This window comes from Pararge aegeria, chromosome 6 (assembly GCF_905163445.1).
Source record: "Pararge aegeria chromosome 6, ilParAegt1.1, whole genome shotgun sequence".
In the NCBI taxonomy this organism is placed as follows: domain Eukaryota; kingdom Metazoa; phylum Arthropoda; class Insecta; order Lepidoptera; family Nymphalidae; genus Pararge; species Pararge aegeria.
The window spans coordinates 8378127-8406069 of record NC_053185.1 but is presented as its reverse complement, the minus strand read 5'-3'; the positions used below and the strand labels follow the sequence as shown (position 1 = coordinate 8406069).

The following is a 27943-nucleotide window of genomic DNA, read 5'->3' as shown; positions in this document are numbered from 1 at the left end:
GCTAAACTTAATCTTAACTGTCTGGCCAGTGGGACCTTAACCAAATATTTTCACCTTATATAAAATATCTCAACCTTATTATATAGGGCTCAATTCAAGTATACATACTTCGTGTTTATTTGAGATTGTATCCATATTTACTAAAACTGCAACAATTACTGCTATAAACAAGGCTAGATCTAGAGATTCATCATTTTCATCATCAATAGTCTAGAAGATTCCACTGTTGGACTAAAGGTCTTTCCTAACGGGAGCGTTGGTAATCGCAGAAGATGGTAGTAGAAGCACAGAGGACGTTGCTGCCCATTTTCCGTTAATTTACTTCAGTCACCTTGCGAGTGCAGCAGAATTATTTCGCCTCGCGAAAAATAGACAAGAACTTACGAAGCTGACTGCCAACCTTAGCTAGTCGGTGAGTCACCGCAAGAAGAAGAAGTCACCTTGCACGACACTGGATAGGAAGATGTGGAGAGGGGGAATTGGAGATAATTTATTGATGTATGTTGTAACAGGTTACACACAAACGACCAGCTGCTAAGTGTGAACGGTGTATCACTTGTGGGGCAATCAAACGCTGAGGCAATGGAGACTTTAAGGCGAGCGTTACTGCATTCTAAGCCCAATGTTCACGGCAGCATATCCTTAACAATAGCGAGGAGGACTGGTAAGTACTTGATCTTTAGCTTGTTATATAACTAGTATGACAACGTTTATATTAATTCCTTTCAAATAGCCTCGTATGGATTAGTTTTTTTCGAAAACTAGCACCATAAGGTTAAAGGTAAAGCAACCCTAACCGTATAAATAAACTTTTTGTTATAAAAAGAAAGCGGTTTCCTAAGCTTACCTCAATTGATACATTTAATTGGTATATTTATTAAAATGTTTATCTATTCAAACAATAATATTTTTCCTTACATCTTGAGATATACTATCTTTTCTAGTATGATTAATAAGTATATTGATACAACGAACGTTGCAACGAACTAGGATGTTGAATAGGTTAGCGCTGCTAGAATTATTTATGATACACGTTTCAAAATCTCCCCCTGTTAGTAGAGTTAGTAGTGATATAACAAATCGGCTGGCATAAGATATTTATTATTATATTATGTAAAAATGCAAAATTTCCATCAGCAAACATTCTTCTCATTTTACAGATAGTATGGATAGCTTAGCAAGATGGAAAGATGATACTCCACCAAACGGAAACGATACGACAAACTCTAACGAAAACAGTAACTCGCAGAATTTCAACACTGTCATATATAACACAACCCACGACAAAGAAAACAAACCGCTAGATAATTACAACCAAAAACTTGAGGCTAACCAAAAAGATGGTTTTGACAACCACGAAGTGAGAAGTACGAAAAAACATGCGTCAATAATCACGATAAACAACAACAACAGTTGGGTTTCCAACCAATCGGACGACAGTAAAGGATATTTAGAAAGGGACAAAGATACGATTCCCCATGACAGTAAAAGAGATAGCTTCGAATGGAGTCGACTCGATGGATGGAATCCAGTGATCGATCGGTTGACTGGTCTTCGAAATGAAAGTTATTATATGGCGACTCAGTTGGACGTTCCAGTTGCAAACGGGCACCATTACAGACCTAATTTGGGACATGTGCATATGGCTCGGTCGCCTCCCGCTCATCACAATGTAATTATTGAAGAGGACTATGGAACGAGGTAAGAAATTTTATTTACTATATGAATTACTAGCTGTTGCACTTAAAGCCTAGGCGAGCCACCCTAAATACTTTTGTTCATTGACGGAATACGCTAAATGAGATATTAATAAGTGAAACACATGATATGAAATGAACATAAAGTTTATTTTCTATAATCTGTATGATTTCATTTATATTACTATTTTTATATTTATTATAATCTTCAGATGTTGACTTTTCAGTATGTGTTGTAAGGTCATAATCTCCTGCGGATGCTTCGTTAGAGCGTAATTTGCTGGAGAACGTATTAAAGAAGATCTCAGTTATATAAAATTAAGCTTGTATTATATTTGAATTCTTACAATATTTCGGCTGTGGTGGTTTGTTCCTGGCCATCTCTCAAAAGGTTGCGGGATTGTGGAATGCTTAGTTATTATGAGCCAAACAATATACCCTACATCTGGTTATTTTTGAAAGAATCTTTCGTGTTTACCGGCCGATAGACGTTGGGTTCCTAAGGTTTTCCAGTAAGCCTGAAGTTTTTGTAGTAAGACCCCCAACGCAGACAGGGGACATAAAAAAATCAGAAGCAATCAGAACACATGGGGCCAGAGACAGAACTGAAGGGCCAGTTGAGAAACTGATGAGAAGCTCATTGTTGATGATGCTTGGCTGGCTAAAATAAATGTATTTAAGAAAAGCTTTATATATAGGGGTAGCACAGCGGGTGAATCCGGCAGTGAGAGCGGCGGGGGTGCATTCAGCAGAGACGCGGTGGGGCGGCGCTCGATGTCAGAGAAGAGACATGCGGCGCTAGATGCGCGCGCGACTGGCACTTATCGCAAGATCAAGGAGACCAAAGCTATAAATGGTATGTTCCTTTTTTGCAGGAAATGCTTTTATATATAGTAATATTTGACTGGTCAAGAGGATGGCCCACCTGAAATGGAAAGCCATCGCTTACAAACAGTCCAAAACTTCGCAAGAACACTTCCTAACTTTCGTTCTCTTGCTGTAAGTCCTATCTACAAAGGTTGCCTGTAAGAGATTGCTTGCAGCAATAAGGCCGCTTTTACATGTCTACATTGTGTACATGCAATATACTGTATGTTATACGTGCAATAAAGTGTTTCTTCTTCTCACTCTTCTTCCTACAATGGGCAACCGTGTGTCCATCAATCTGAGGCATAGGCGTAAAGGCTCGTGTCCCTGTAATTACACCGGCAACCACATCAGACCGGTACACAGAAATTCTTCTTGGTGGCAGAAATAAACATAGCTGTAGTAGTTCCTCAGACGAGCCCTGTCACGAAAAGCTCCACAAATATTGACCTCACATGTAACAGTAGTGTATATAGCGGCTTGTAGGTACCTACAAAAACGTGCCCCTATGTGATTTAGCGTTCCGGTATGATGTCGTGTGGAAACCGATTAGAGCGTTCCGGTATGTCGCGATATGTCGCGTGGAAACCGATTAGGGGTATGCGTTAATATAATTGTCATAATCCCAAACAGGTTAGCCCGCTACCATCTTAGACTGCATCATCACTCACCACCAGGTGAGATTGCAGTCAAGGCCTAACTTTTAGAGTAATAAAAAAAAAAAAAAAACATTACCCTATGACTTATTGAAGAAAATAAGAGAGTTTTGTCGCGTTTCTCTTTTTTCACCTCACTGTGATTGTTCCTGGCATTTTTTGGAAGGCTCAGGCTCAGGATTATTTTGATATAAGTATAAGGAATTGTCATGATATTCCATTATTAAGAATACAAAAAACATTTTAGCAAACGCAAAAATAAGCTTGCTTTATTGAAAAAGAGAGTAACTTATCGCTGTTTTTACTAAATGTTTGGGCAGAACTCAAAATATATATTTGAGAGTTTGTAGCGGTACAGATAGGTAATTTACGTGAGAATCTGTTGTTGTAGCGATGCAAGTCGGACCAGCGCTGGGAATGCGGAAATCATCAAGCTTAGAATCTCTTCAAACCGCCATCCAGGAAACTCAAAGGAAACCGATCCGGAACGAACCAATATACGCGAGGGCTCACCCACGTAAGTAAATTTTATTCAATATCGTTCTTCATTTAAATCGGGACTTTTCTTAAGAATAGTAATGTCAAGCCCCATCGTTCCCTATACGAAAACTGATAACAATGAAATATATGTTCGGGCATGAATGACTCCGTTATTTAATGAAGGATTTGCAAAGTTGTTTTTATGTTCTAAAGGTGTTTATTTTGAAATGTCTTCATTAAAATTTTATATAGATCTGATGGAAGAGTTTCAGAGTCAGACAATGAAAGAAAATGACAGCAAGATAACAGCTTAGTTTACACAGCAGCACAACATAACACCACGTCGAACCAGTAGCCTTAGTATAATATTTGCTCGCTCGGAATCGAGTAGTCGTTCTCGAGTATTAAACTCCGTCTCGTCAAAGTAAAATTGATCTAACGTTACTCATTGGCGTTACTTAGGGGAATGCCATGATTATTATGAAAATTAAGCTTAATTTGCTATATTCGTGTAATTTATAATTTATTTAATCTTTATGATCAACACCAAACAGATCGGCAATGTACTCTCTACGCACGTTTCGCTCCGAAAACGGAGCATCCTAAGGAGATTTTGACTTAACAATTAATAATTGCTAAGACTTATACTGCTACATATAACATACAGATTCTCCTGCTTTTCGTGGAGTAGGTATAGCAAATTAAGCTTAATTTTCATAATATCTAACGTTACTCGTTTAATACCCGTTTTAACTAAATCTAGAAAATGCTTAAATATGATGCCTAATGATTTAGATAATGCTCGGAGAAAAAAATAATGTTTAGTTAAGGAACTCGTAAACTGATGTAATATAACTAGAATAACAGATGAAAAAAATATAATATAATAATAACAAAACGATGACTCGTGGCAGGTAAACAAGTTGAGTAAGGTTAAACGACCAAAAAAGCTAAGTATGAATTGCTCTAACTTCATATCTTTATATTAATTGACTATGAGATGGGGATAACAAAAAAATACCCGGCTGTTTGTTGTTGGCTCTTCTTAGACCAGGGCGCATTTTGAATCCTCGTAGCTTTAGGTTTATAGGAACGAAGTTATCACCATCCCCTTATAATTATGTAAACATATATGTATGAACGCTTCATAAGTGTGGTAGAAAATTAAGAATAAAGAAATTTGAAATTGAATTTTTATTATGAAATGCCTCGTGAAAATCGATTGGTAAAATGGTAATGGTAAATGTTGGCCTAGTAATCTCCTTAGGTTAGGTGTTACTTACTTACGCATTGCGTTGGTGAAAACGGGCATTAGTGAAATTGATTGAAAAGCAAATGATTTTTGTATTACAAACTTGATTATGAATAGTTACAATATACATTTATATTTAATTAACGATTTTATTTCACAGCTTTAAAGCACTGGCTGACGGATGACAACACTGCGCCCGAAATTGTACGAGGCTCCCCGCAACAGTCTTCACTCTCACACAAAAAGCCTTCGCTACTCAAATCTTTGTCTACTATGTTCAGGTTAGAAACACAGTTTGTTACAATAACTGTATTCTATTTAAACAATATGTTTTTAACTGCAACTTAGTTTGGGGCAATATTTAAAGGGCAACTTTCTGGAGACATCTCGTTAAATGTGTGATTAACAAGCTATACATTTCGCTACTTGTGTCTTAAGGTTAATAATTCAGTTAGAACTTAGTATAGGAGTGGGAATAGACTAGAAAAACTTTATTGCAACACAACACAATAGGAAAAATACAAGGAAAACAGTAATAGTACTTAGTGCTAGGTTGCAAAGGCAGCCTTATCCCTAAAAGTGATCTTTTAAAGGCAACCTGAGCGTACGAAGCCGATAAAAAAGTGGAAAGTGGATGGTGCATAAAGTATGTTACCGAAAATTAAAATAAACTTACATGAACATACATACTACATTTACATATTAACTACACAAATACCGATATAAATTTAAATATACTGGGAGTTAAATTTCAAGGTCATGTTTAGGCACTCGTTTCATGGGAGAAGAGAGTTGTACATTTTTTTAAAGTATATTTTAGTAAAAAGATTTATGTTTAAGAAGCTCGTCCAGGGAATTAAGTACTAATTTGTACCGCCAGATATTAATTTGCCGCAAAGCTGCATTTTTGCAAAGCTGTGCTCTGTTCTGAAGGGCGCGGTTGCCGGTGTATTTCTTTTATCTCGCTACAAGTTAGCCCTTGAGTGCAATCTCACCTGGTAGTAAGTCATGATGCAGAATAGGATGGTAGTGGGCTAACCTGTTAAGGAATATAGTAGCCATACCCCAATCACTTCACGGAACACTAAATCGCTTAGCGGCAGCTCTTTGTCGGTAGGGTGGTAACTAGCCACGGCCAAAGCCTCCCACCAGACCAGACACAATAAAATTCAGAAATTATAAATTCCCAAATGGTCCCTACCGGGAATCGAACCCGGCACCTCCTTTTTCGTCTTGGTCAAAATTACGGGCACATGAGGTTTAACACCTATGCCTCAGGTTGATGGACACAGGCTGGCACATTACAGGATGTGGTCTATGCAAAGTATTGCTCAGTTTATAGGCCATAGTTTTCGACTTACCATCAAGTGGACCATCCTTTTCTTCCGTCAGTTAATAATTTATGAAAAAAAACTCCTACCTCTGCGCAGAATCGGCAAGCCGAGTAACAAAAAGACCGAGTCCGATTTGTACGGACGCTCGCAGCCGGGGAGGTCGTCCGAGAAGTCGATATCGCGAGACGTATTGGAGAGACACAGCAGAATCGACGAGCGGATAGAAGAGTCAGAGCCCGCACTGCCCGCCAGGTACACTTATTTATTTATACTTAAACTACCTGTTGCCAGCTCTTTTTTTCGCGTTTTTAACGGTGTACAGATCCCGCTAGAACCGTTTATTTTCCTATCGATAGATACATTCTTTATTGCACTCAATTAATTAATAAAAACAATAAAAAATGGAAATACAAAAAAAACTAATTTAAAAAAAGCGATTAAAGCGATCTCCACGAGACAACTTTTACTGAAAGAAGCTAATATAATTACGGAAACAAAATATGCCATACTACAAATAGCTCATACAAATATTAATAAAAAGTAGCCATATTACCCCGTTATTTCTACTAACTCCAATAATTCAATATATATCCTATGCCAAAAAGTAGATTGGTTGCTTTAATCCGCATTTATAACCGTTTTGTACATATCCCGTGGAAATTTTTGTTTTCCTGGGATAGAAAGTAGCCTCTGTTATTCTACTGACTCTATGCCAAAAAGTAGATCGGTTGCTAAGCTAGGGCATAAAGTAAAGACAATCAAACAAATATTGGATAGAAGCAGGCGTTACTTTGCGGAAATCCATAATATATTATGAAAATTAAGCTTAATTTGCTATACTCCGCGAACAGCAGGAGAATCTGTATGGTGTAATTTATAATTTTTTCAATCCGTTTACTCCACACCAAACAGATCCTCGGCAATGTACCCTCTACGCACGTTTCGCATCCTCAGGAGATGTTGAGAATTGTTGTTGAGAATGCATCCCGCATATGGCAAATTAACCTTAATTTTCATAATAATCAAACAAACATACTTTCGCATTTTATAAATATTATTAGGTATGGATTAAATCAAACAACTTTATGTTTTGTATTTGTTTTGTATAGGGAGGAGAATCGATCACAGAGACAAGGCAGCTCGGAGAGAAATTCGCGATCGGAGAGAAGAAGTGGACCGCGCTCGCACGGACGCACTGCACCCGCACCTCAGGTAAATGCGCAAGAGATTGACAGTAGGAAAAAGAGAAAGAGACATATCTTCTATAGAGTACTCTCTCTCAGGAGAACTCTTAGGCATGCAGGTATCCTCACGACGTTCGCCTTGACCATTAAATCTTTAACGGACTATCTTTACTCTATACTAATCTAGTTATCTTTTATACAGGCAATGGACAGCGCCTGGGGTCCAACCGGACATTATGTTAATTATGAGGAGATCCAACAAAATCTCAAGTGAGTATTGCTAATCTTTACCATATTATCTTATATCTTTAGACGAGCAATTCTTGTATATATATATATATATAAATTGGAATCTCGGAATGAGCTCCAACGATTTTCATGAAATTTAGTATACACGGGGTTTCGGGGGCGATAAATCGATCTAGCTAATATTCATTTTTAGAAAATGTAATTTTATTCGTGTTTTATCTATAAATAACTACTACATATGCCTATATTTTGAAGGTAACTCTTTTGCGGACGAAGTCGCACGGGTCCGCTAGTATCATTTTATTTTCGGTTTGGGCCAGCACTTTGGGACCCCGCATCAGTAAACCAGCGTCCCCAACGAGTCGCTAGGAGCGTCCCAGGACCGTAGACAGTGGCGTGCATAGTGTATGCACAGGGTATGCAGAAGAATATCTCCTGTCAGAGTCATAAAAAAATTAAGGATAGACATTGTAAGAGTTATTAAAAGCCTACCCTTAAGTATGACTCATACTGTAGATTTTCTTCATTTAATATCATCTGCATACCCTGTGCATACCCTCTTTGCACGCCACTGACCGTAGATACTCCCTACAAAAGATCTATCCAGCATTGGACTCCAACTGGTTGAAGTGGTGATGATGATGATAATATTTTTTGTAGCATCCTGTGTTTTAATTTTTCTCTGATGTACAAGGTAAAACCCACTTACGCTGCTCGAATCGCGGGCATTAATTACGATAATTAACGGGACCGAAGGCTTAATGTGCTCTCTGGCGCACGGGGGTTGTACAATGCCGCAAGCGAAGGTTCTTAACTGAAAATACAATAGGTTAACAGCCGACCAGCGAAAGCAACTAAAGATTTCATAATTTATAGCCAAAAATGTTACTTCATCCGGTAGATTAATATGTAATGGGTTTTTCTATCAAGAAATTCTAATTCTACTAACCTGGGGTTTGGAAATTAGCGGTGATTCACTCCGTGCCCCGGGGAGCACGTTAAGCTGTCGGTCCTGTGCCTGATCTATATCCGGTCGTGACGGATCTGCCGTCCCATTGGACTATGAGAGTAACGGAATGGAGAGTGCACCTGTGTTTGCGAACACACTTGTGCACTTTAATATATGTCTATATATTTTTATTATTATATATATATATCTCCCGCGTAGTTTTAAAACTATCTGGAGATTGACCACTGTGGCCAAAATGGGTCAGGGGAAGAAAAGTTTTTACTTACATTTAAGGCCCTGGTTAATTTATCACGACTATTTTCAGCCTATTAATGTTTCACATCCGGGCACAGGGGGCTTACTTCCATAGCTGATAGCATTATTACTTTAATATTGTTGTTGCTCTTATTTCACAATAATAATGTATTACAGTTTTCGACGAATCCCATGGTAACCGTTTGCTTTCCTTAAATAAAAAGTAGCCTATGGATATTCTCCGTCCATTCGACTCTATGCCAAAAATCAAATCGATTGGTTACTTAGTTGGCATGTGAAGCACAAATAAACACCTAGCGCATTTATGATATTAGTAATGGATGTCATACAAAACTATTATTTTAAAATAATATTGTTTTAAGCGTTGGTAGTAAACTAGCAGGTCTCCTTCGATTTAAAAGGGAGGGTTTTAAGGTTTAGAATCGCCACGTAGCTCGTAATGTGCGAGGGGTTTAAAGTTAATTTCCTACACGCCACTCTATTGGGCTATTATAGAATTGAACTGAGGATCTCTAAATACTTAGTCACACATGTTTTTTCACACATTTTTAATTAAGAATTTCTTAACAGAAACACCTAATACCTACAATTTTGTTGTTCGACCCGAGAATTGAAATCGGGATGTCATAGTTTATGTTATGTTATGAGTCATGATCATCATCACAATCAAACTCGTTGCCACCAGCCTACTCTGTCTGAATGAGAAGTTTTTAGGCCGTTGTCTACCACGCTGACCAAGTGTGGGTTGGTAGTCTTTTTTCAGACCATTATGGATAACTCTCAGACATGCAGATCTCATGTTCTCCATGACCATGTCCATGACTCTAAATGGAACTCCAAATCTAAGTGGATCTGTTACACGACCATGGGTACTATTGTTGCCACGGGTGGTTTTCAGGCTTGAGAGCAATTTTCATATTAGACGTTCCGATAATGACAGTAACTATTTTTTTCGTCATTTGGGACGTGCAACCAGGACTGTAGATAGTGTATCCTAATTATGAACAGTAAAACGTGTTAAAACATAACTCCGAAAGATAAAGGCCGGGGAATCAAATCGGTCCCCCAGAATGATAAGCCGAGGTTTATCCTTCCTACTGTCACAGCTTCTATTTTATTTTTATTTACACTCTGTATTTGTACACCACTACGAACTTAAAGAAATAAATAAGAATAGAAACACAAATATGGACGCAAAACAAGGCTTTATCGCTAAGTAGCCATCTCTGCCAGGATAAGGATTAGGACAACATATAAATTGAAATGTGAATACTTCAAATATTAGTTCACAGTAGATATAGCTAGTGTTAATAATTCGATCAACGAGGCAGTTATTAAAATAAATCAGTAGTGATGTGTACAGTGCCCGTCGCGAGAAGCTGAGTGAGGTGCAGATCGGCCAAGTACGGCGCGGTGTGCATCGGGAACCAACGCAAATCGATGACAGGTGACTTGCTATACATTAATATAGTACGCATTAGGCATGATTTTAGTAAAAATAATAGCTAAAACATTGTATTTATCTACTGATAATATACTCGTATTACGATTCATGACAGCTAAAACACCGAATGGCGTTAGGCGTCACGTCTAAGTAACAATTTTGTATCGCTTGAACTTCGAAAAACTCTGTAGTTGTTATTTCCGTATATCAAGTATTTTGTGTTCTCAAACTTTAAGTTTCTACGTTTCGTGCTATCAATATCAATTTAATCTTTACAAGAACTTATTGAGCCAGATGACTCTAAGTTGACTATGACGTCACGAGTGCACCCATTACACCCGGCAAGCATTTGCGCGGGAACTATTTTCTTAAAATGTAATTTGCAATTTATTTCAACAAAACCTTAATTTTTTTTAATAATAAGATTTTTTTGCATATAATAAATACTTCTGAACATCTTAGGGCAGTTTTTCAAAATTGGGCATGCATATTTAAAATTCATTTTAATCAAGTAGGCCTACATAGGACTTTTGAAACGTCAAGTCTGTGTGTTACACAGACTTGACGTAGTGCCTCTACCAACGGTTCCGAAGAAAAGGAAACGGGAGAATTTTGCAGAGCGAATGTTCATTACCCAACCGTTACACGTGCTTATTTCCTGGAATTTCCTACATGCTATCGTTGCAGTTTTTTCCTTTTACGCGCATTGAATTAAGAAGTCATAAATACAATTCAATAAACAATACACGCAATGATTTTTTACATCTGTAAGGTAAAAAAGCCGGTCAAGAGCAAACTAACGTAAGGAGGGTTCCGTACTTTGTCAGGAAATGTATGTTTTCTTATAATCTTTGATCACTTCCCTCCTAAAATACAGTAGTAAGTAACTTCTCCCCTTCCCGTTCAATAGTGGTTCAAATAGTAAATGTTAAAATTCCATAGATGCCCGAAGTCAACATATAAAAATTAGAGCAGTCAAAAACTCTGTAATAAGAGAAGGTCTGTGCCCAGCAGTGGGATGTTCATAGGAAAGTAGTAGTACTTAGGTATACTGAGAAACAGAATAAAGTTTACTGAGACACCGTATATTCGAAAGCTTCTCTCTCATCTGCAAAATATACTGGGTCACCCGAGTCCCTTGCTCTTATTTTAATGAATTTGTTACTAGAATCAATTTAACAGCTTAGGTGCCATAATAAAAACGCTCTCTTGCCGTTGGAATGATTTGGGGATCGGTTGCTAGTGCAGTGTAATTACTTTAACAAGTTACGCAGTTACTATAACCTGAGTGCGAGATAATGAGAGTGAAAGTTAATTGCGATTTGTATGGAATCTAAAGAGCGACATCTAGATACATAAGTAGGAAACAATATTGTCACTAGATGGCGCTCTATCGAGTGTAAGCCGCGCTCACACTAGGCACCTTGATAAACAGAGCTCTAAATATCGTGTAGTGTAATAAAGCTCAAACATTAATATGACAGTTAATAAACAAGTCAACTATGATAATTTTATTGATCTATGTATTGGTTTTTGATTTTTTATCGTTATTTCGCAGGTAGCACGAGTCACGACTATAATAATTATAGTTGCGTTAAATATTATATAGAGACAAAAAAAAGTGCAAAAAAAACATTAATGTGTTACAAAGTTTATTATAATCGTTTCCGTGTTAACTCACACATGAATGTACTTATATTGTACCTTATAATAGGACGACCTAGTCGTAAAACTTTTTATACGTACTATTAAAATTCATAGCTAATCAACGTCATTCTATGTGAATTATTTATTCATAAGTATATTGCAATTTGCAATATGTTTATTGAATTATTATCTTACAGGAAAATTAAAAAACATAAAAATTCTAATTAAGTAAAGTTATTTAAACGCACTGACGTAATTTTCGGATTCTCGGATCTGTCGAATAATTACTTATTAAATTACCATGTACCTTTACGTTTCCTACCAATGCATTGTATGAAATTCTTAGCAAAAATTACTTCGAATTAAGCAGTCAGTCTTAATACCGATCGTTAACGTATCCTGCCCAGGGTATTCTCTAGGGTTCAAAAAGCACTCCGCAAGGCCTTTTACATTGATTACTATTATTAAAGGCTTTTCTTTCATATACTTAAGGTTCTTTGGTAAAAGACACAGTTGATGAGTATGGTTTCTCGATGACACTGAAAACTTTAGAGAGCGAGAAAGTATATTGTATTTTGACCTAATTTCGAAACATGCTCGTTCATAGACTGACAATGTATACGTCATACCTACGTCACAAATGTTGGTATCAGTGTCAAGATTGCTAGTATAACGGGCAAGAGTAACTCTTTTTACAATCGTCAATAACATTTTTATTATTTGGTGGTCAAAGTGCACAGGCCGTGATTGCTAGAAAGTCGCAGGTTCAAATCCTCTCTGTCCCGTAATTTTATATGCACTTTAAAATTTACAAAAAATGCTTTATTTTACTAATAGATTCAGCTTCTCAATATGAATGATATAAATTTTTTTTTTATACAAACACATTTTGACGCAGGCTAGCATAAGTTTATATTTTGTAGGAAGTGGTTATAGCTTGAGCTTATCTTTACTTTATACTGATTTCCTAAGTTCATATTCAGAGTCATATCAGGCGCTTCTCTGTGACTTTGAAACGTACATTTTACGCCTATTCATTTTAACACTGTCAATTTTTACATCACAAATTGTGGACATGAATGTGTTATGATAAGAATATAAAAGTCAAGTAGGGCACAGTTTTCATTTATAGTGATTACGATTTTTTTTTACACCGGTTTCACATTACAATGTTGTGTGATAAGTTATGTCTTGATGACGTGTGTGCACATCTTGCCATTTGTATCACGATACAATACTAAGAAATAAATACAGACGGCCGGCTTGGGCTTGATTTATTTTATTTACCTAAAATTTCATGATATCCCTTATAAATAATAATATAATTATTTATAATTTAGCATTTAGGTCTAACATATAACCTTTAATTATTGTAGCTAAATAACATATTTGTTTTTATATTATTTTGGTATCATGGCTGGAGGCATATTTTGACGACTTTAATCATGGGTTTTAATGAAAACCAACCGTTTCTGTCTTCTATGTTAATAGCTCACCGCATTCATGACAAGGGAATAGTTTATTTCCGTGACGAATTTCAACCACTACAACATAATAATGTTTTATTTACTCCCATGCTCGAAATCTTCTATAAAGTTTTTGCAACAGTTAGCTTATTGCTAACATTAAATCACCCGCAGTCCTTATAACCATCATATCATACAAACGGACGATATATTGTTGTACTGAATTTCATAATAACACTCCCTTTTTTTTTTTTTTTTTTCGATCCTTTCCCGCCCTGCTCAAAGGGTTTCACCCAGACAGCCAAATTCTTACTACTGCTTGTTTTGCTTACAAAAAATGAGTGATTAGGTTTTGACACCGCCAGATATTTTGAATATATTTAGAAATACTAAAGCGGTAAATACAAATATTCCCCCGAGTACGTACATCAGGATCGGGACCTTCCATTCTTTCATTAATACTTAGTTTATTTGTATAATACTCAGTAATGGATGATATAAAGCTACTAGGACTGGCTGTTTTAAGAATCTGTTAGAGAGGTTTCATATTTTGGGAGTAGCAACCGTTGTACTTGTTGTACTGTTGTATTGTAAACAACTGTTGTAATTTGGTATTATAATGTGATAATTTTATCACACGAGGTGAAGTAAACCCACACTTGTGTATTAATACCTCTTATTATAGACCAGTTGCATGAATTATTATAATAAGATGGTACATTATGTCACAGAAACATTATACATATACGTACAACTTACTATGACAGGCTTGTACACTTTGGGATGCAAAGCTTGCAATATCGTCGAAAATACTTTCATTTGATCTTCTTATTTAAGCTCATTAACTCCCAAATTGATTCTTCCGTCTTGCTCTCGCTCATTACTATAAATACTCGCGTTAATACCAGATTAAAATATTTTAAACCCTTTGCCCTAAGTGTCTACAAGAACAATACTTCCTTTTACAATCCCATCGTTCGCATGTGCCACCTTTATAATGATTTAGTATCAAGTAATCGTAATATTGACATTTTTAACAAAAGGATAAATATTTTTAAAAATCAAATTATTAAGCACTATTCCACATAATCTTTAGGGAAATCATATATATATTATTTTTTAAGTGTGTATTTTTTGTATCAACTTTAATTTTATCTTTACTTTCTGTTTAATTTAATTCCAAGTTGTATTCACATACTTTGGGTTGTAGCTTAGAACAAAACTAGTTTTGTTTACCTAATAAAAATAAACAATAAACAATATAATATTAAGCGCAGTCGCGGTTGGCATTCGTTTGAATTTTGGATTGGGAGTTTGAATTTGAAGTTGCTACATATGCACATCTACGTGTACGAGTGCGGGTGCAATGCGTGTGTGAATGAAGCCGTCCTTCTGCACGTATCTATTCTGTGATGACGCTAATGTGAATTCGTCGATTTAATAGTTTCTTAATGTGAACTTATTTGTAATTCATATTACTTAACAATTTTTCTTTTTCCTGCTTCTGGTCTTGCGGTGGTAAGATGCACGTGCTTTGTAATTGTTGAGTTATTTTTTTGTAGACAATTGCTCGTTTTCTTTAACATATACAAATTTGTAACCAATTTAGTTGCAATGATCATACTCTTTGTCCTAGGGCCATCATACACCAGGAGCTGCAGGCCAAAGTATTTTTATTATTATTTAACGTAAATTTATACGTAAATAGTGGTAATAAGATGCAGATTCCAATGTTCAGAGATCGACCCGGGAAATCCCCTTTGAAGCCTTGGGGTAAAAATGTACATATAAATAAATGCTCTGCCAAGCCGTCTCCGGTGTGCGTTGGCCATTAATCTGCCATTTTAAATGCATGACAAAATGTTTTGCGTACTTAGTGTAATAATTTATATTTAATGCCAGGTTTACTTTTTTAAATTCATTTAATTTAATTTTATTTTAGTGATGACATAGTCCTTACACTAAAATCGGGCTATCAAAGGAATAAATTAATTATTCCGATCACTCTGGTAGATATATCAAGAGATTATCATGTTCAAACCTACAATAAAAACTCTTTAACTTTATTATTAGTTTAGATGAGACGTATACTGAAAAGTTACGCTTAATATACTATTGGGCTTTGACAGATTTAGTACGACGGTTTTACGTATGTTAACAAAAAAAAAATACGGGTCTTTATCGTGAATGATAGTTAAAGGTAGAATCGGGCTGATAAGTCATTCTAAAGACTAACAAAAAAGTAGACTGCCGAGTCTTCTTTTTTTTGGAGTTGATATGTCTGTAGATACGAATACCAGACACTATTTGCCTTTTACGTCATACTATACCGTTTTGTACTTACTCAATTAATGAAGACAGAGATTAAAGATTATTCAATACTTTGAATATTTAACTTTTTGTAGGTATATACCGAGAGCTACTTATTAGACCTTTAAGGTTAGATGACGGCAAAAGGTACCCTACTCGTGCGCAGTAATTTTGCTCAGTTAAGTCGCATTGTCCTTGACTGCTATTACCTCTGAATAAATAATAATTGTGCTACTATTACTGTGAGATAAAGGTCCTAGGTCATATACGTGGGCTAACGTTGCGTATGGCGTGATTATTACGTTACAAGTATTAAGTTCAAATCAGAAATAATTACCTGTATAGTTTAAACTGTATGCGTCATTGGTTTTTCAGATAATATGTAGGAGGTTAGTACATGTACGAAATAAATAAAAATATTAAAAAACATAGCTGATAATTTTTACATATAGATTATTTTTTTAATGGACAACGGAAGATCTAGAACTGCTTTAACGGAATTCAATAATAAAATATTTTATTATTGTGTAAGCACCTACATCAATAATAGATTTATACTAAATCACACGTGTAAAAAAAAGTAAAAAAAAAACAAAATAAATCGATATAGATTTGCATTACGCTTTTGTTTTTAGTATTGCTAAATAATAAAAAGAAGTAGGTATCTACTTCTACAACAAGCGTAAGATTAGGCCCATTTTAATTTGACGCCACAGTATTCAATACTCTTGCAGCGATTTTTGCAGCGGGGCTATTGTAGATATTCTTTTGAAATGCGCGTATTTGAACATCGTATTGCAGTCTGATGCGTGACTCATCTTGATTTTTATAGCTCATTCGCTATAAATAAGTAAAGCATTAAATATGCTTTACTTAGTTAGTTATTCACAATTATTAAGTTAAACAAAAGGTAAGAAGTTATTATAAAAGTAGATATATTAATAATTATACGACTTATTAATGGCATCATAGAAACTGCTTCATGACACCATCATTGCATGGCGTTGGCACTAGTTTTAACCCTGTCAATTTAGATTAGTTTAAGCTTACGTAGAACTCACGGCTATTACGGGTTTATCCCCAAACGCAACACCGACCCTTATTTAGTAACTTTTAAGCAATTTGAAAGTAAGTACATATGTCTTAGGGGGATGGGCGTTGGAGCCTTATGATTCTGGTTTGGCAACCGCGCAATGGGCACAGAAACATCGGATGCAGCTAACCAGCAATAGACTGAGATGGCGTGCAAATGAAAAGGCCTTAGTCCAGCAGTGGACGTACGAATCCATTACAAATATTGTTTGTAGATATCATATCGCCGACGGTTTTCAGCTCACTCACCACAGCATAACTGACGACGCTGTTATTTTTTTTTTAATCTATAAGCCATTTATAACAAACTATAGTTTACACCCTCATTATGGTACAAACATGTGGATTTGACTCACACCAGGACACTGGTGGCAATGCTAGATTGTCTTATTGTTTAACATAGGTGACATGGTATTTTGCTATATATTATAACTACCTTTATACCGTTGTTCGAATGCTTTATTTTTTTTGACAGCTGGTTGGCGTAGTGGGCAGCGAACCTGCTTTCTGAGTCCAAGGCCGTGGGTTCGATTCCCACAACTGAAAAGTGTTTGTGTGATGAACATGGATGTTTTTCAGTGCCTGAGTGTCATCAGTCATCTAAGTACACATAATACAAGCTTCCCTTACTTTGGGGCTAGATGGCGGTGTATGTATTGTCGTAATATATATATTCATTTTCTTGTATCTTCAACCCTCACTATACCTACCAATATTCAGGATATAAACAAGCGTTTCCCACTCATCTATTGTCTTGCCATGTAAAAAGCAATGTGTCGCGTATTTCTGACGCTTGCTCTTTACACGCGTAGGCGATAAGTCACGATGGAAGCGTCAGAGTGTGTTTTTCATTGGTATTAGATACTGTAAACTTGTAAACGAAGATCTTACTAATATAATCGTTTTCCTCACAGCCGTCGAGTGGGCGCGGCTGGCTACCATTCCCAGCGATCATGCAAGGAGAGCGGAATACGTCCCCAGTCTAACTACTACGAGTATGAGAGCGCACCACCACCTCGCAGGCCCGGCAAACTGTCCCACTACCACTGAAGACTGGCAATCGGTAATCACTATCGATATTATCCTCCATACAGATGAGCTCGAGTGCTGCGACTGTAAAGATTCCAAACGCCTCATTATTGATATCGTTTTGTGAAAACAACCAGAATATTATTAATATTAGCAATAGAAAAGTCCCACTCGGTAGTTGTTCATTCTCCAAAATGCTTGAGAGCTCCAGCTATGGTCTGTAGGGATTCCTGACTCCTCACAGAAGATTTTTGGTGATAAGAAATATTTCTAGACTTATGGTAGGTAACGTGTAGCATTCAAATAATTGTTTTGTGAAAGCAACCAGTTTTCCCAGTGATTCCCACAGTTTGTTGTTAATTTTGTATTTGGCAAATTTAATGTGGTTAAATTAATTATTATTGACATGTAAAATTGACAATAATAATTAATTTAACCACACATTGGTAAAGGATGAATGCAATTTTATCGTAGCTATACTATTTAAACATTTAAATGTGCTCGAGTATCTCTAACGCGTGAACCGATAAACCCCACTTCCCTGCGAGTTTCCCGCCGTATGTTCTTTATTGTGTAAATACGAGCGCTACCCAACTGTATGATTACTAAACAACGGCATTTTGCTGTACTGTGAAAGTGTAATAATTCGTCAATAATATGTTATAAAGGTACCCACATTTTGTAATAAAATACATACGTAACTTATTCATTAGAAATACCCTTACAATCAATTCTATTCAACATTTTATTAGTTAAGTTTTATTAGTCATGCAAATAAAATATATTACGCTCCGTATTATGTAGCCTTCATTTGACATTAGTAATCGTTTACATCAATAGGGTTATTTATACATCTGTGATTCAACTGCCTTTGATTAGACCTAACTCATTAACCGTCCTTTCATAAAATAATTCGAAGTTATATTTAGATAAATTATTAATATTTTAATAGACTGGTAAGAATTCCATAAACAGTAAAGGTTGGTTTGGAGCAAGGCAGGCATTAGGCAGTCAGGTGCTATGAAATGATAAAAAGAACCTCCTCTGATATAAATTATTAAATAAATCGGAGAAGGCAGTTCTTTTACTTTTGTAATAACTGCAAATCTCCGGATTCAGGCAATACTACAGTTTGTTGTTTTCCGGGAAAAAAAATAATTTCTATAACACCTAGCATACCTATTACCATACGAGTATGTATGGTCGTAATGACTTGGCGAGACAAAGCTTTGAATCTTATAGTTAGTTTCCTTACTAAATTAATGCGTACCACTTCGCGTTTTTTTAATGATGAAATTGGAAACACGAATCCCAAATCGGTTGATACGTCGGTTAGGTACGCATTCGGCGCTAAAGGCTACATTCTATACTTACTTTTTTCGGTGTTAATGTATACTTAACCGATACGTTATATAAGGCATTAAAACAGCTCTATCCATCGTCTATTTTACTCTTCTGGAATTTGAAAAGATAATTTTGGATAGGGTGTTTAGAAAATATTCAATTTAGTTTCGCCTTCACCTTTGTACTATCGAAACGTATGAATGGTTATGTTCGAAATAATACAATTATATTTGCAATGCATAATTTATTCTCATGTTGTGCCATTGCTATGATGATTGATGGGTTACATTGACACTTTTATTTCTTTTATCTTGGTGTTTCTACTATTGACTATGTTTTATATATTATTATTAAATATTATATTTTTTTTGGTATGTGGAACATAAATGCTAAAGTTGGCAAATAAGAGAAAAGATAACCGGGCAGTCTTTTTTCCCTCTCACGCAAATTAAAAAAAAACCATAGTTTGTTATCTTTGTTTAGACTAAACTGATCTAAAAATGGTTAGGTAAGTTTTTCAATCAAGGAGCACTGAGATAAGAAAGACCCTTCTGTTAAACCTTAAAGTTTAGTTTAGATTTTGTTAAAACTTAAACTGAAAAAGCACCAATGTAATGCATCATGGAATGGACTTTTAGTAGGTTCATAATAATTTGGCTATAAAGATTAAACTTAACATCCTCATAAAGAGTTGTATACGACTCAAACTCGTTTCTGCCATAACATATTAATATGTACGTATTGATAAATAAATAATTGGCAGTATATGAGGAAAATTACGCAAAGAATTAAGATAAGGTATTAAAAACCAATTGGCAAAAATATTTCATGATACAAACGGAAGAATTGTTCAGTTTTATAATTTATGGTTAACCCAAAAACTTCTGTAAGTATTTATTTTTATGGTTCTCAAAACAAGTTTATATATAATTCATAAATAGGAAGTAAATAATGAAATCAGCAACGTTTAAATTATTATTATTCCAATTGTAGACAAAAAAACAACAAAAAAATTCGCAACATAAAACATCTGATTATTACTTAAATAAAAAACCTTTAGGTGTCTAAACATTGATTGGATGGTCGATTATTTATTGGATGTCTTTCAAAATTTTGTATCGTCATCTTCCTCATTGAATTTATATATTTTAGACAGAGTATAGACGATCACAGTTCAAGGTTAAAAGTAACTTATTTGCTTCTCTTTCGCGTGCGTAGAAAAAAGAACAGGATGCAACACTCATCTCTCAAAACCGTCCAAGTTTTTAAGACTAGTCCTAAAGTAACAAATGTGCACCAGTGTTCTTTCCATTTTGTGTCAGATATTAAAAAAGTATGATAATCTTTTGATAAAGCTTTTTTCAGAAATGTATGTAGGTAGTTACTAAGCAGGCCTCCTCTCCTTATTCTGATCATTTTACAATTTTACGAATCCGAAAAAAATACCTAGTTAAAAAGTTAGTACTTGCGGCAAATTATTCACGGTCCTTAGTATTTAACAGAACCTATGTATAGTATATTTGTAAAATTGTGTGGACCGCTTATGCTCGGCGTATTCGAATCCGAGATATATTCTAAGTCCTTAGTGTACAAGCCCTCTAACTATCTAACTATTTAATTTTTAACGAGAAACATTTAGATTTATTATAAGACTTGAAAATGAGTTTCATTCAAAATCGTTTTTGAATTCATTTAAAGTTTTGACCTTCCTATTTCCTTCTGTGCACCGTCATCGGGGTTTTCGTACTTTGAGAAAGTTAGTTTTATCCGGTTGTCCTCATAATTATAAAAGAGCGTCGTTTCTTTAAGAGTGATTTGTAAATATTCCTTAAATTTTAAATAAACGACCTCTTTTATATAATGTTCTGTATTTTATGGTTGATGTGGACTGTGGTTTATTACATACATTCCTACTTAAATTCCGTGTTTAAGGTATAAATCAAAGAAGCTTTAAAGTTTAGATTAGTTTATAAGTTAAGCTTTATTAGTAGGAAACAAAATTGTTTAATTAAACCGACTGACTTTAGATATTCCAATTACCTAAGTATTTTCTTATGTATTTCGATTTGACATTAAATTCTAATCAAAAATATTCCATTAACATTCAATAAGGTTTTTTTCCGTTAAGTTATTTCTTATCATTGTGATATTTGCTAAGTAATTAATTGAGATGTTAAATACAGGTTTATTAGGTGAGAACACATTGACAAGGCGTCACTTCGACACAATGCGACGCCACGCATCTTCAATCACTACCATGTGACGTGAAGTGGCGTGTTAAATATGTGTGCCTGTCATTATGGTGATATATGAAAATAATTGTTAACTGTAAAATAGATATAGATATATAAATGCTATTACTATGTCGTGTAAATAGAAATGTTGAACGTATTCAGAATAATGCTATTCCATTTAACTTGTATTATTTTTATGATGAGAACAAAATGTTAATTAATTGTTTTGCAAATATGTTTTGCATATTATTGTGAGTGCCTATACCTACTCTTGTACATAGACTAATATGTGAAAAGCCACAATTCTCTATGGCATTAAAATCTTCAGTTTTTAATTTCTTGACAACAAAACGGAATGCATTTTGTGACCTACTTTTGCCACTTCTTCATATAAGGACTGTCAATTTTTACGTCAAATTTGTTATTAATAGTGTGTTAAGAATACTATGTAATAGAGAATTAGGGCCAAGGTATAATTTTGTATAACTTTTTTAGAGACATTGTAATCAATGCGATCGGCCATCTGTACCTTAAATAAATAAGTCTTATCTCTGTTTTTGTTTTCTTTTACTTCTCAAGTATCCTATTAAATAAAATAACATATCAACAAAACTTGTGTTACAGTAATGTTGTAAAGTGGATAATTATAAATTAAAAATGTGACTATATAAATAAATTAATAAGCATTTCAAGTACGGCCGACTGGCGCATTGGGCAGCTACCCTGCTTTCTGAGTCCAAGGCCGTGGGTTCGATTCCCACAACTGGAAAATGTTTGTGTGAATGTTTTTCAGTGTCTGGGTGTTTGTCTATATATTGTAAGTATTTATGTATTTTGTTCATAAAAATATTCATCAATCAACTTAGTACCCATAACACAAGCTACGCTTACTTTGGGGCTAGATAACGATGTGTGTATTGTCGTAGTAATAATTCTCTTTTAATTTATTGAATACTTTTTAAAACTTCATTAAAATTATATTTGGCTCACAAAGATTTTCACGTCTTTGTGTTGGTGGGTTTTTTGATATGAAAACAGGCGCAAAGCTACCTCCAGGTATCTTAGTCGTTATCACTGGTTTCCGTGTTATATATGCGGCTAATGGTTACAACACAATTGTTTTCCACCTATTGCACCAAATTAGAGTGATAAGTTGATTTTCGAGGTAAGAACATCCTTCTTCTTCTGAGATAAATAATATAAATAATATTATTCTTAACTTCGTAACTATGACCCAATTAGGTTCCTACACTATTAAAGAACGAAATAAATTAAAATAATCAAAATTGCCGCAATTGGACAACCGGTTGGAGCAGTGGGCAGCGACCCTGCTTTCTGCGTCCAAGGCGGTGGGTTCGATTCTCACAACTAGAAAAATGTTTGTGCAGTGAACTTGAATGTTTTCCAGTGCCTGGGTGTTAATCTGTATCTGTATATCATAAGTATTTATGTGTATTATATTCATAAAAATATTCATCAGCTATCTTAGTACCCATAACTCAAGCTACGCTTACTTTGGGGCTAGATGGCGATGTGTGTATTGTCGTAGTATATTTATTTATTTTGTTTATATATTTAAAGCACGGTGACACATTCACGTATATTATTTAGATATGGTTTGCACTCGTGCGCCAATGCTCCGAGAGTTGATAAAGCTGTGAGAGGAGATAGAATACCCGAGGAGAAAAAAAGTCTTCTTTACACAGTGGCGGTACTGCCAGCCGGGCTTGCCTTATAATAAATCTGGTCAACTATAACAAAAAGCAATACATACGTGATAGTAATTAGAAAATAAACACTAATTTTTAATCTTTCCTCAGTAGTGGACACTGAGTATACAAGCACTACGCCTGTAAAAGTTATAGGACATATTTTTTTGCGCATGTATCCGAGCGCAGCGCGCCGCCGCGTGCGCTTATCATAACTTATATCCTATGCATATCCGAATTTTGGAACCGCATCGTGCAATATAAATTATCTAATAATTAAGTGTGGATTGAAAAGCAAGATAACGGGTTGAAGGTGTTGCGGATGACCAGCAAATTGAAACAATTGAGCTTAACAATTTCACACCGATTGAGTGTTTATTATTGTTCTTGTGAGAAAGTTTATTATTGTTTGCTGAAGTTCCTAAAAGTGCATTTCACTGTTTTTTTCCTTAATTATTAAAGTAAATTATATTAAATATGTGGCGAGTTAGGTGTGTTCAAACAAAAGTTTTTTGTGTGGCGAAAAAAGGGTAAATAAAGGTTATCAGCTAACTTTACCGAAACCTACGCCAGACTTGTGTTTTTTCTCAAACTATTAAAAACCGTAGAAGAAAATTCAACAGATCGGTTTATAAAACTCGTTGGGTTGTTGGAAACTACTGGATTTTAATAAATTAGGTAAGTAGGTAGATTGTTGGTTTTGTATATTTTTTTCCTATAAAAATAATTTTTGGAACGAATTAAATTCCTAGCAATAAATGCAATTATCAATCGAAATTTCCTATCGTAATTCGCATATTGACCATAATCGTAGTGTTTTTCAAATTTTTGTTAGTAGGCACAAAAAGAACTGCGCTTTAGAGATCATGATGAGTCAAATTAGTTCTTTAAGTAAATAATTTAATAATAAGTCCTTTAAGTTAATAAGTTGCCTTGCGCAAATGCAAGACCCTAGAGACGCCACTGCCTGTCCGTGCTACTCAGTGCTGGAGATTGAATGATGGCGACAATGTTAAGAAGAAATGCTTTATGTTTGTTAGCTAAAATACGCAATTGAAACAACCCTTCCATATGTAGGAAATTCAGTCAATAACAACAAATAATCGCAATGGTATAAGAATTATAGGAAGGTAAGTATCGAAAGATCTTTCTCAGAAATGCAAAATGGGAGAAGTGTGAAGTCTACCAATCCGTACTTGGCCAGCGTGGAGGATTACGGCCTTCACCCTTTACGTTCCGATTGGAGACCCGTTTCCCCGATGAGTATTTATCGCATATTAAACTACCGTCAAATCTTGTACTTCAGATTTTATTTAACAAAGTTGTGCCAAAAGCCCTAGGAATTGTAGGCAAATTGGAGCTTTAAAACAATAGTCAAAAGATCAATTTTACTCTGAAGTGCAAGTATTTCGATACTCGAAAACGAGTCCTCGATTGCGAGCGAGCAAATCTTGTCCTACTAAGGGCAGGTACTGAAGTAAGCCGTTAGTGGGTTGAGAAAGATGATCATGAATAGAATCCAAGACCCCGTGATCCATGCTAACTACTAGACCCACGAGTCAGTTACTTGAACGCGCGCACTAAATGATGTAAGCCGATTACTTAGGACTAGTCTTTAGGTCGTCAACTACTTAACTTATAATCCGGCTCCTGAAATCTCGCGTTCGTTACGACTGTCAGTCGGTCATTTAAAACCGCATATAACACCGCTTATAATGTAACAGGATCGTATCAACTTAAAAAAAATCTCAATCGACATAAAATTATAAACCAATGCAAACAATATGTACCTACCTTAGTTGATAGAATTAATTATAGAGTTTTTGATGATTATTATCATTCTTAGGTATCGTAAGTAAAGAATGATAACTTTTTTCACTGGAAAAGCAAAGTTTCCTTACAGTCGCTGTATAAATAAAAAAAATTGAGAAAAGCCCCTGACACTAAGTAGTAGGTATCCTAGTATTCTACTAGTCAAGCCATTTAAAAAAATATAATTCGCCATTTTGCGGTGGCCCGCGGCGGCCATCATAGATTTGAATTTATCATAGTGTACAAATTTGATACACTATTCCTGTAATCAAGCCCTTTCAGTTGATACTTTTATTGAAGGAGTAGGCAGCGGCCATTTTTGACCGATTTTTATTAAACATAGTTAAGAACACTTCCGCCTAATTCACCTTTAAAAAAAAAAAAACTTAATCAAAATTGGTTCATCCGTTCATGACACAGCACAGGCACACAGACACACAGACATGTCAAACGTATCCCCCTAACCCGTCTTTTTGCGTCGGGGGATAAAAATATTTTATGGAGAAGCAAATGCACTTTCAACTCAAAGTTACATCGCCTATTCAATCTCGAACTGTCAGGAACGCGTTCTTTCAACGGCCAAACTGTAACAATATGGTTAAAAGGCAAGGCCGCGGTTCGCATGTCTCGTACAATTTAGCGCAAATTGTTTCAGTCCTTTATGCTGGCCTTCTGCCGATAATAAAGTCGCAGACTATTGAGACTATAAAACACATCACCATATAAAACTAGTGGTTCGCCCCAGACTAAGATCGCGCGTAGAAGTTTGGTTTACTAACTTCCGACGAAAATGTACTGCCAAACGATTTAGGGTTTCCGGTAAGATGCGATGACGCGCGATTGTCCTGATTTTGGCCCCCAGCGAAAAAAACGTCCTTCTTTCTCAGATTTACCAGGTTTAGGTATTTATAAGTCAGACCAGACAGATTTGGACCTATTTGAAACCTTGAACCGATTCCGACACAAATTATCTATTAAATATTTTCTGAGACTAGAATGTTGTAGGCTACTGTAATTTTGATAATATTGTTAAGGTATATAGTGAAACAACCGTAAATTATAAATCGTATCGTATTTTATAAATCGTATCTTTATCCTCATAGTGACCCGGTACATCTTCAAGTTTGTGTATATTAATAGAGGTTACAGGATTCCGAGGGTTTTGAAGCGTGGCGCACAACTTTCTTTTTTCAAAGGATTTCAACGACAAAAATACAATAGGTAGGTATCTAAGTTTCACGGAAGTCTATATAATATTTATTACAGTTTAAACTTACCTATTATGAGCGTAGGCGTTTCTAGTAAATCCATTATTATTCGTTTGTTACGTATCTTGCAAGTCGGATATAAATTGCGGGTCTGTAAAATCCCATGACGTCAATCATGGTAAAAGGTCGCCGTCAACGCCTCAGAGATAATGAAGCGCGAAAGGGAGGTTGACTATCTGATGGAAGAACGGCGTAAACATTCCAGTTAACAGGGGAAAAACATGTCGTAAATGCTGTTTCTTTATATACATATATATATCAATTTAACAATCTATCTATCTTTTATACTTACCTAACTTAAAAGGTTTATCCTGACTGACACGACAGATCGTAGAAATTATAGATTTTGAGAGAATGTTCTTTGAGCCCCGTATTGGTTTTAAGAAAGTACTTTTTTTATTCATAGCCCTACAACCCCAGTGAGTCAAACAAGCGAAGGAAGTTTATATGAAAGTCTTATTTATGTTGTCAGTAACAATAAGAAACAAATGTTTTTGACATTTGGGGTAGGTTTTGAAAATACCACCCTAAAACGTGAAATAGGGAATTGTAAGATTGTATGAAAGTCATTTTGACTCAAGGCCGATTTCCACAGTTTGCAGCGACTTCGATTCCCACTAATGGAAAATGTTAGTGTGATGAGCATGAATGTTATTCAGTGTCTGGGTGTTTATATGTATATTCTAAGTATTTATGTATATTATTCATAAAAATATTCATCAGTCATCTTAGTACCCATAACACAAGCTACGTTTACTTTGGGCTAGATGGCGATGTGTGTATTGTCGTAATATATTTATTTATTTATTTTTCATTTTATATCCCTTCACTATATCCTGAAGTATTGATATTTTGACTATAATTTGCTTTAAACTTTGCTTGTACTTTGCTTTCTGGCGTTAAGCATACGCACCACGAGAAATTTACTTCAATCTCAAATGCAAATTTTAGTGCTCCCACTTAAAAAATATGGAATTTTCTACTACGTTTCACCCCGTTATAAAAAAAAATAGATTTAAGGTCAATAGGCATAGTAATATACCTACGCAGTGTTTCGGGGTTTGGCGACAGCAGATCAGAATACAGTTTTCACCCTCTCGTACCTCTCGTAATTCGTACTAGGCGACTAAGAAAATAAAACTGAGAACGCTCAGCAGTATCCTTTGTGTTAATATTGGAATCACCAACCTGTGTGCACATCGTGGTTATTATTGGCAAACAATTGGAAGAGTCTAGCAGTGGACTGCTACAGGCTATTGACGAAACATAGAATTAGGATATTCCAGTACTGGCCATCACGCCTATATTAACGACGTACCGACGTTATGTAATGTTCTCGTCGTTGAGGAGCCGTGATTTGATGATTAGTTGCCAACTCCATTAAAACCTAGAAGCTCCAATCAGCTGTTTAAAATATTTGAATCAGTGATTTGACAGTCCGACAGATAAGCACAAACTATATATACCTTGTACCAGTAGCTCGTACACGGTACAAGTAGCTTGCGCTGCTAGCTCGTTCAAGTAATATGAAATAGCATGCGCTTGCGACGCACGAGAATGAGACAAAAATATAAAACGAAACGTTTTAGATCGCATGTAATAACTAAATTATACTTAATTGATTCCACCGTCTGCCAAAGATTT

At 35.4% G+C, this 27943-nt stretch overlaps 1 protein-coding gene across 7 annotated transcripts in view; it reads left to right on the top strand.

Annotated features, from left to right (window-relative positions):
* The window catches only part of LOC120624181 (partitioning defective 3 homolog), an 83879-nt gene extending 63688 nt beyond the window's left edge, over positions 1–20191 (top strand). For 4 of the 7 annotated variants that reach the window (XM_039890546.1, XM_039890548.1, XM_039890547.1 and 1 more), the window contains 10 exons: positions 513–664; positions 1161–1701; positions 2396–2553; positions 3612–3737; positions 5113–5233; positions 6383–6538; positions 7396–7498; positions 7673–7740; positions 10296–10391; positions 17818–20191. In XM_039890546.1, coding sequence (XP_039746480.1) covers positions 513–664; positions 1161–1701; positions 2396–2553; positions 3612–3737; positions 5113–5233; positions 6383–6538; positions 7396–7498; positions 7673–7740; positions 10296–10391; positions 17818–17953 — 1657 coding nt within the window. In that variant the 3' untranslated portion in view covers positions 17954–20191. The remainder of the gene's footprint in view (positions 1–512; positions 665–1160; positions 1702–2395; positions 2554–3611; positions 3738–5112; positions 5234–6382; positions 6539–7395; positions 7499–7672; positions 7741–10295; positions 10392–17817) is intronic. The other 3 variants (XM_039890549.1, XM_039890552.1, XM_039890551.1) reach the window with 2 other exon arrangements.
* Positions 20192–27943: the final 7752 nt, after the last annotated feature.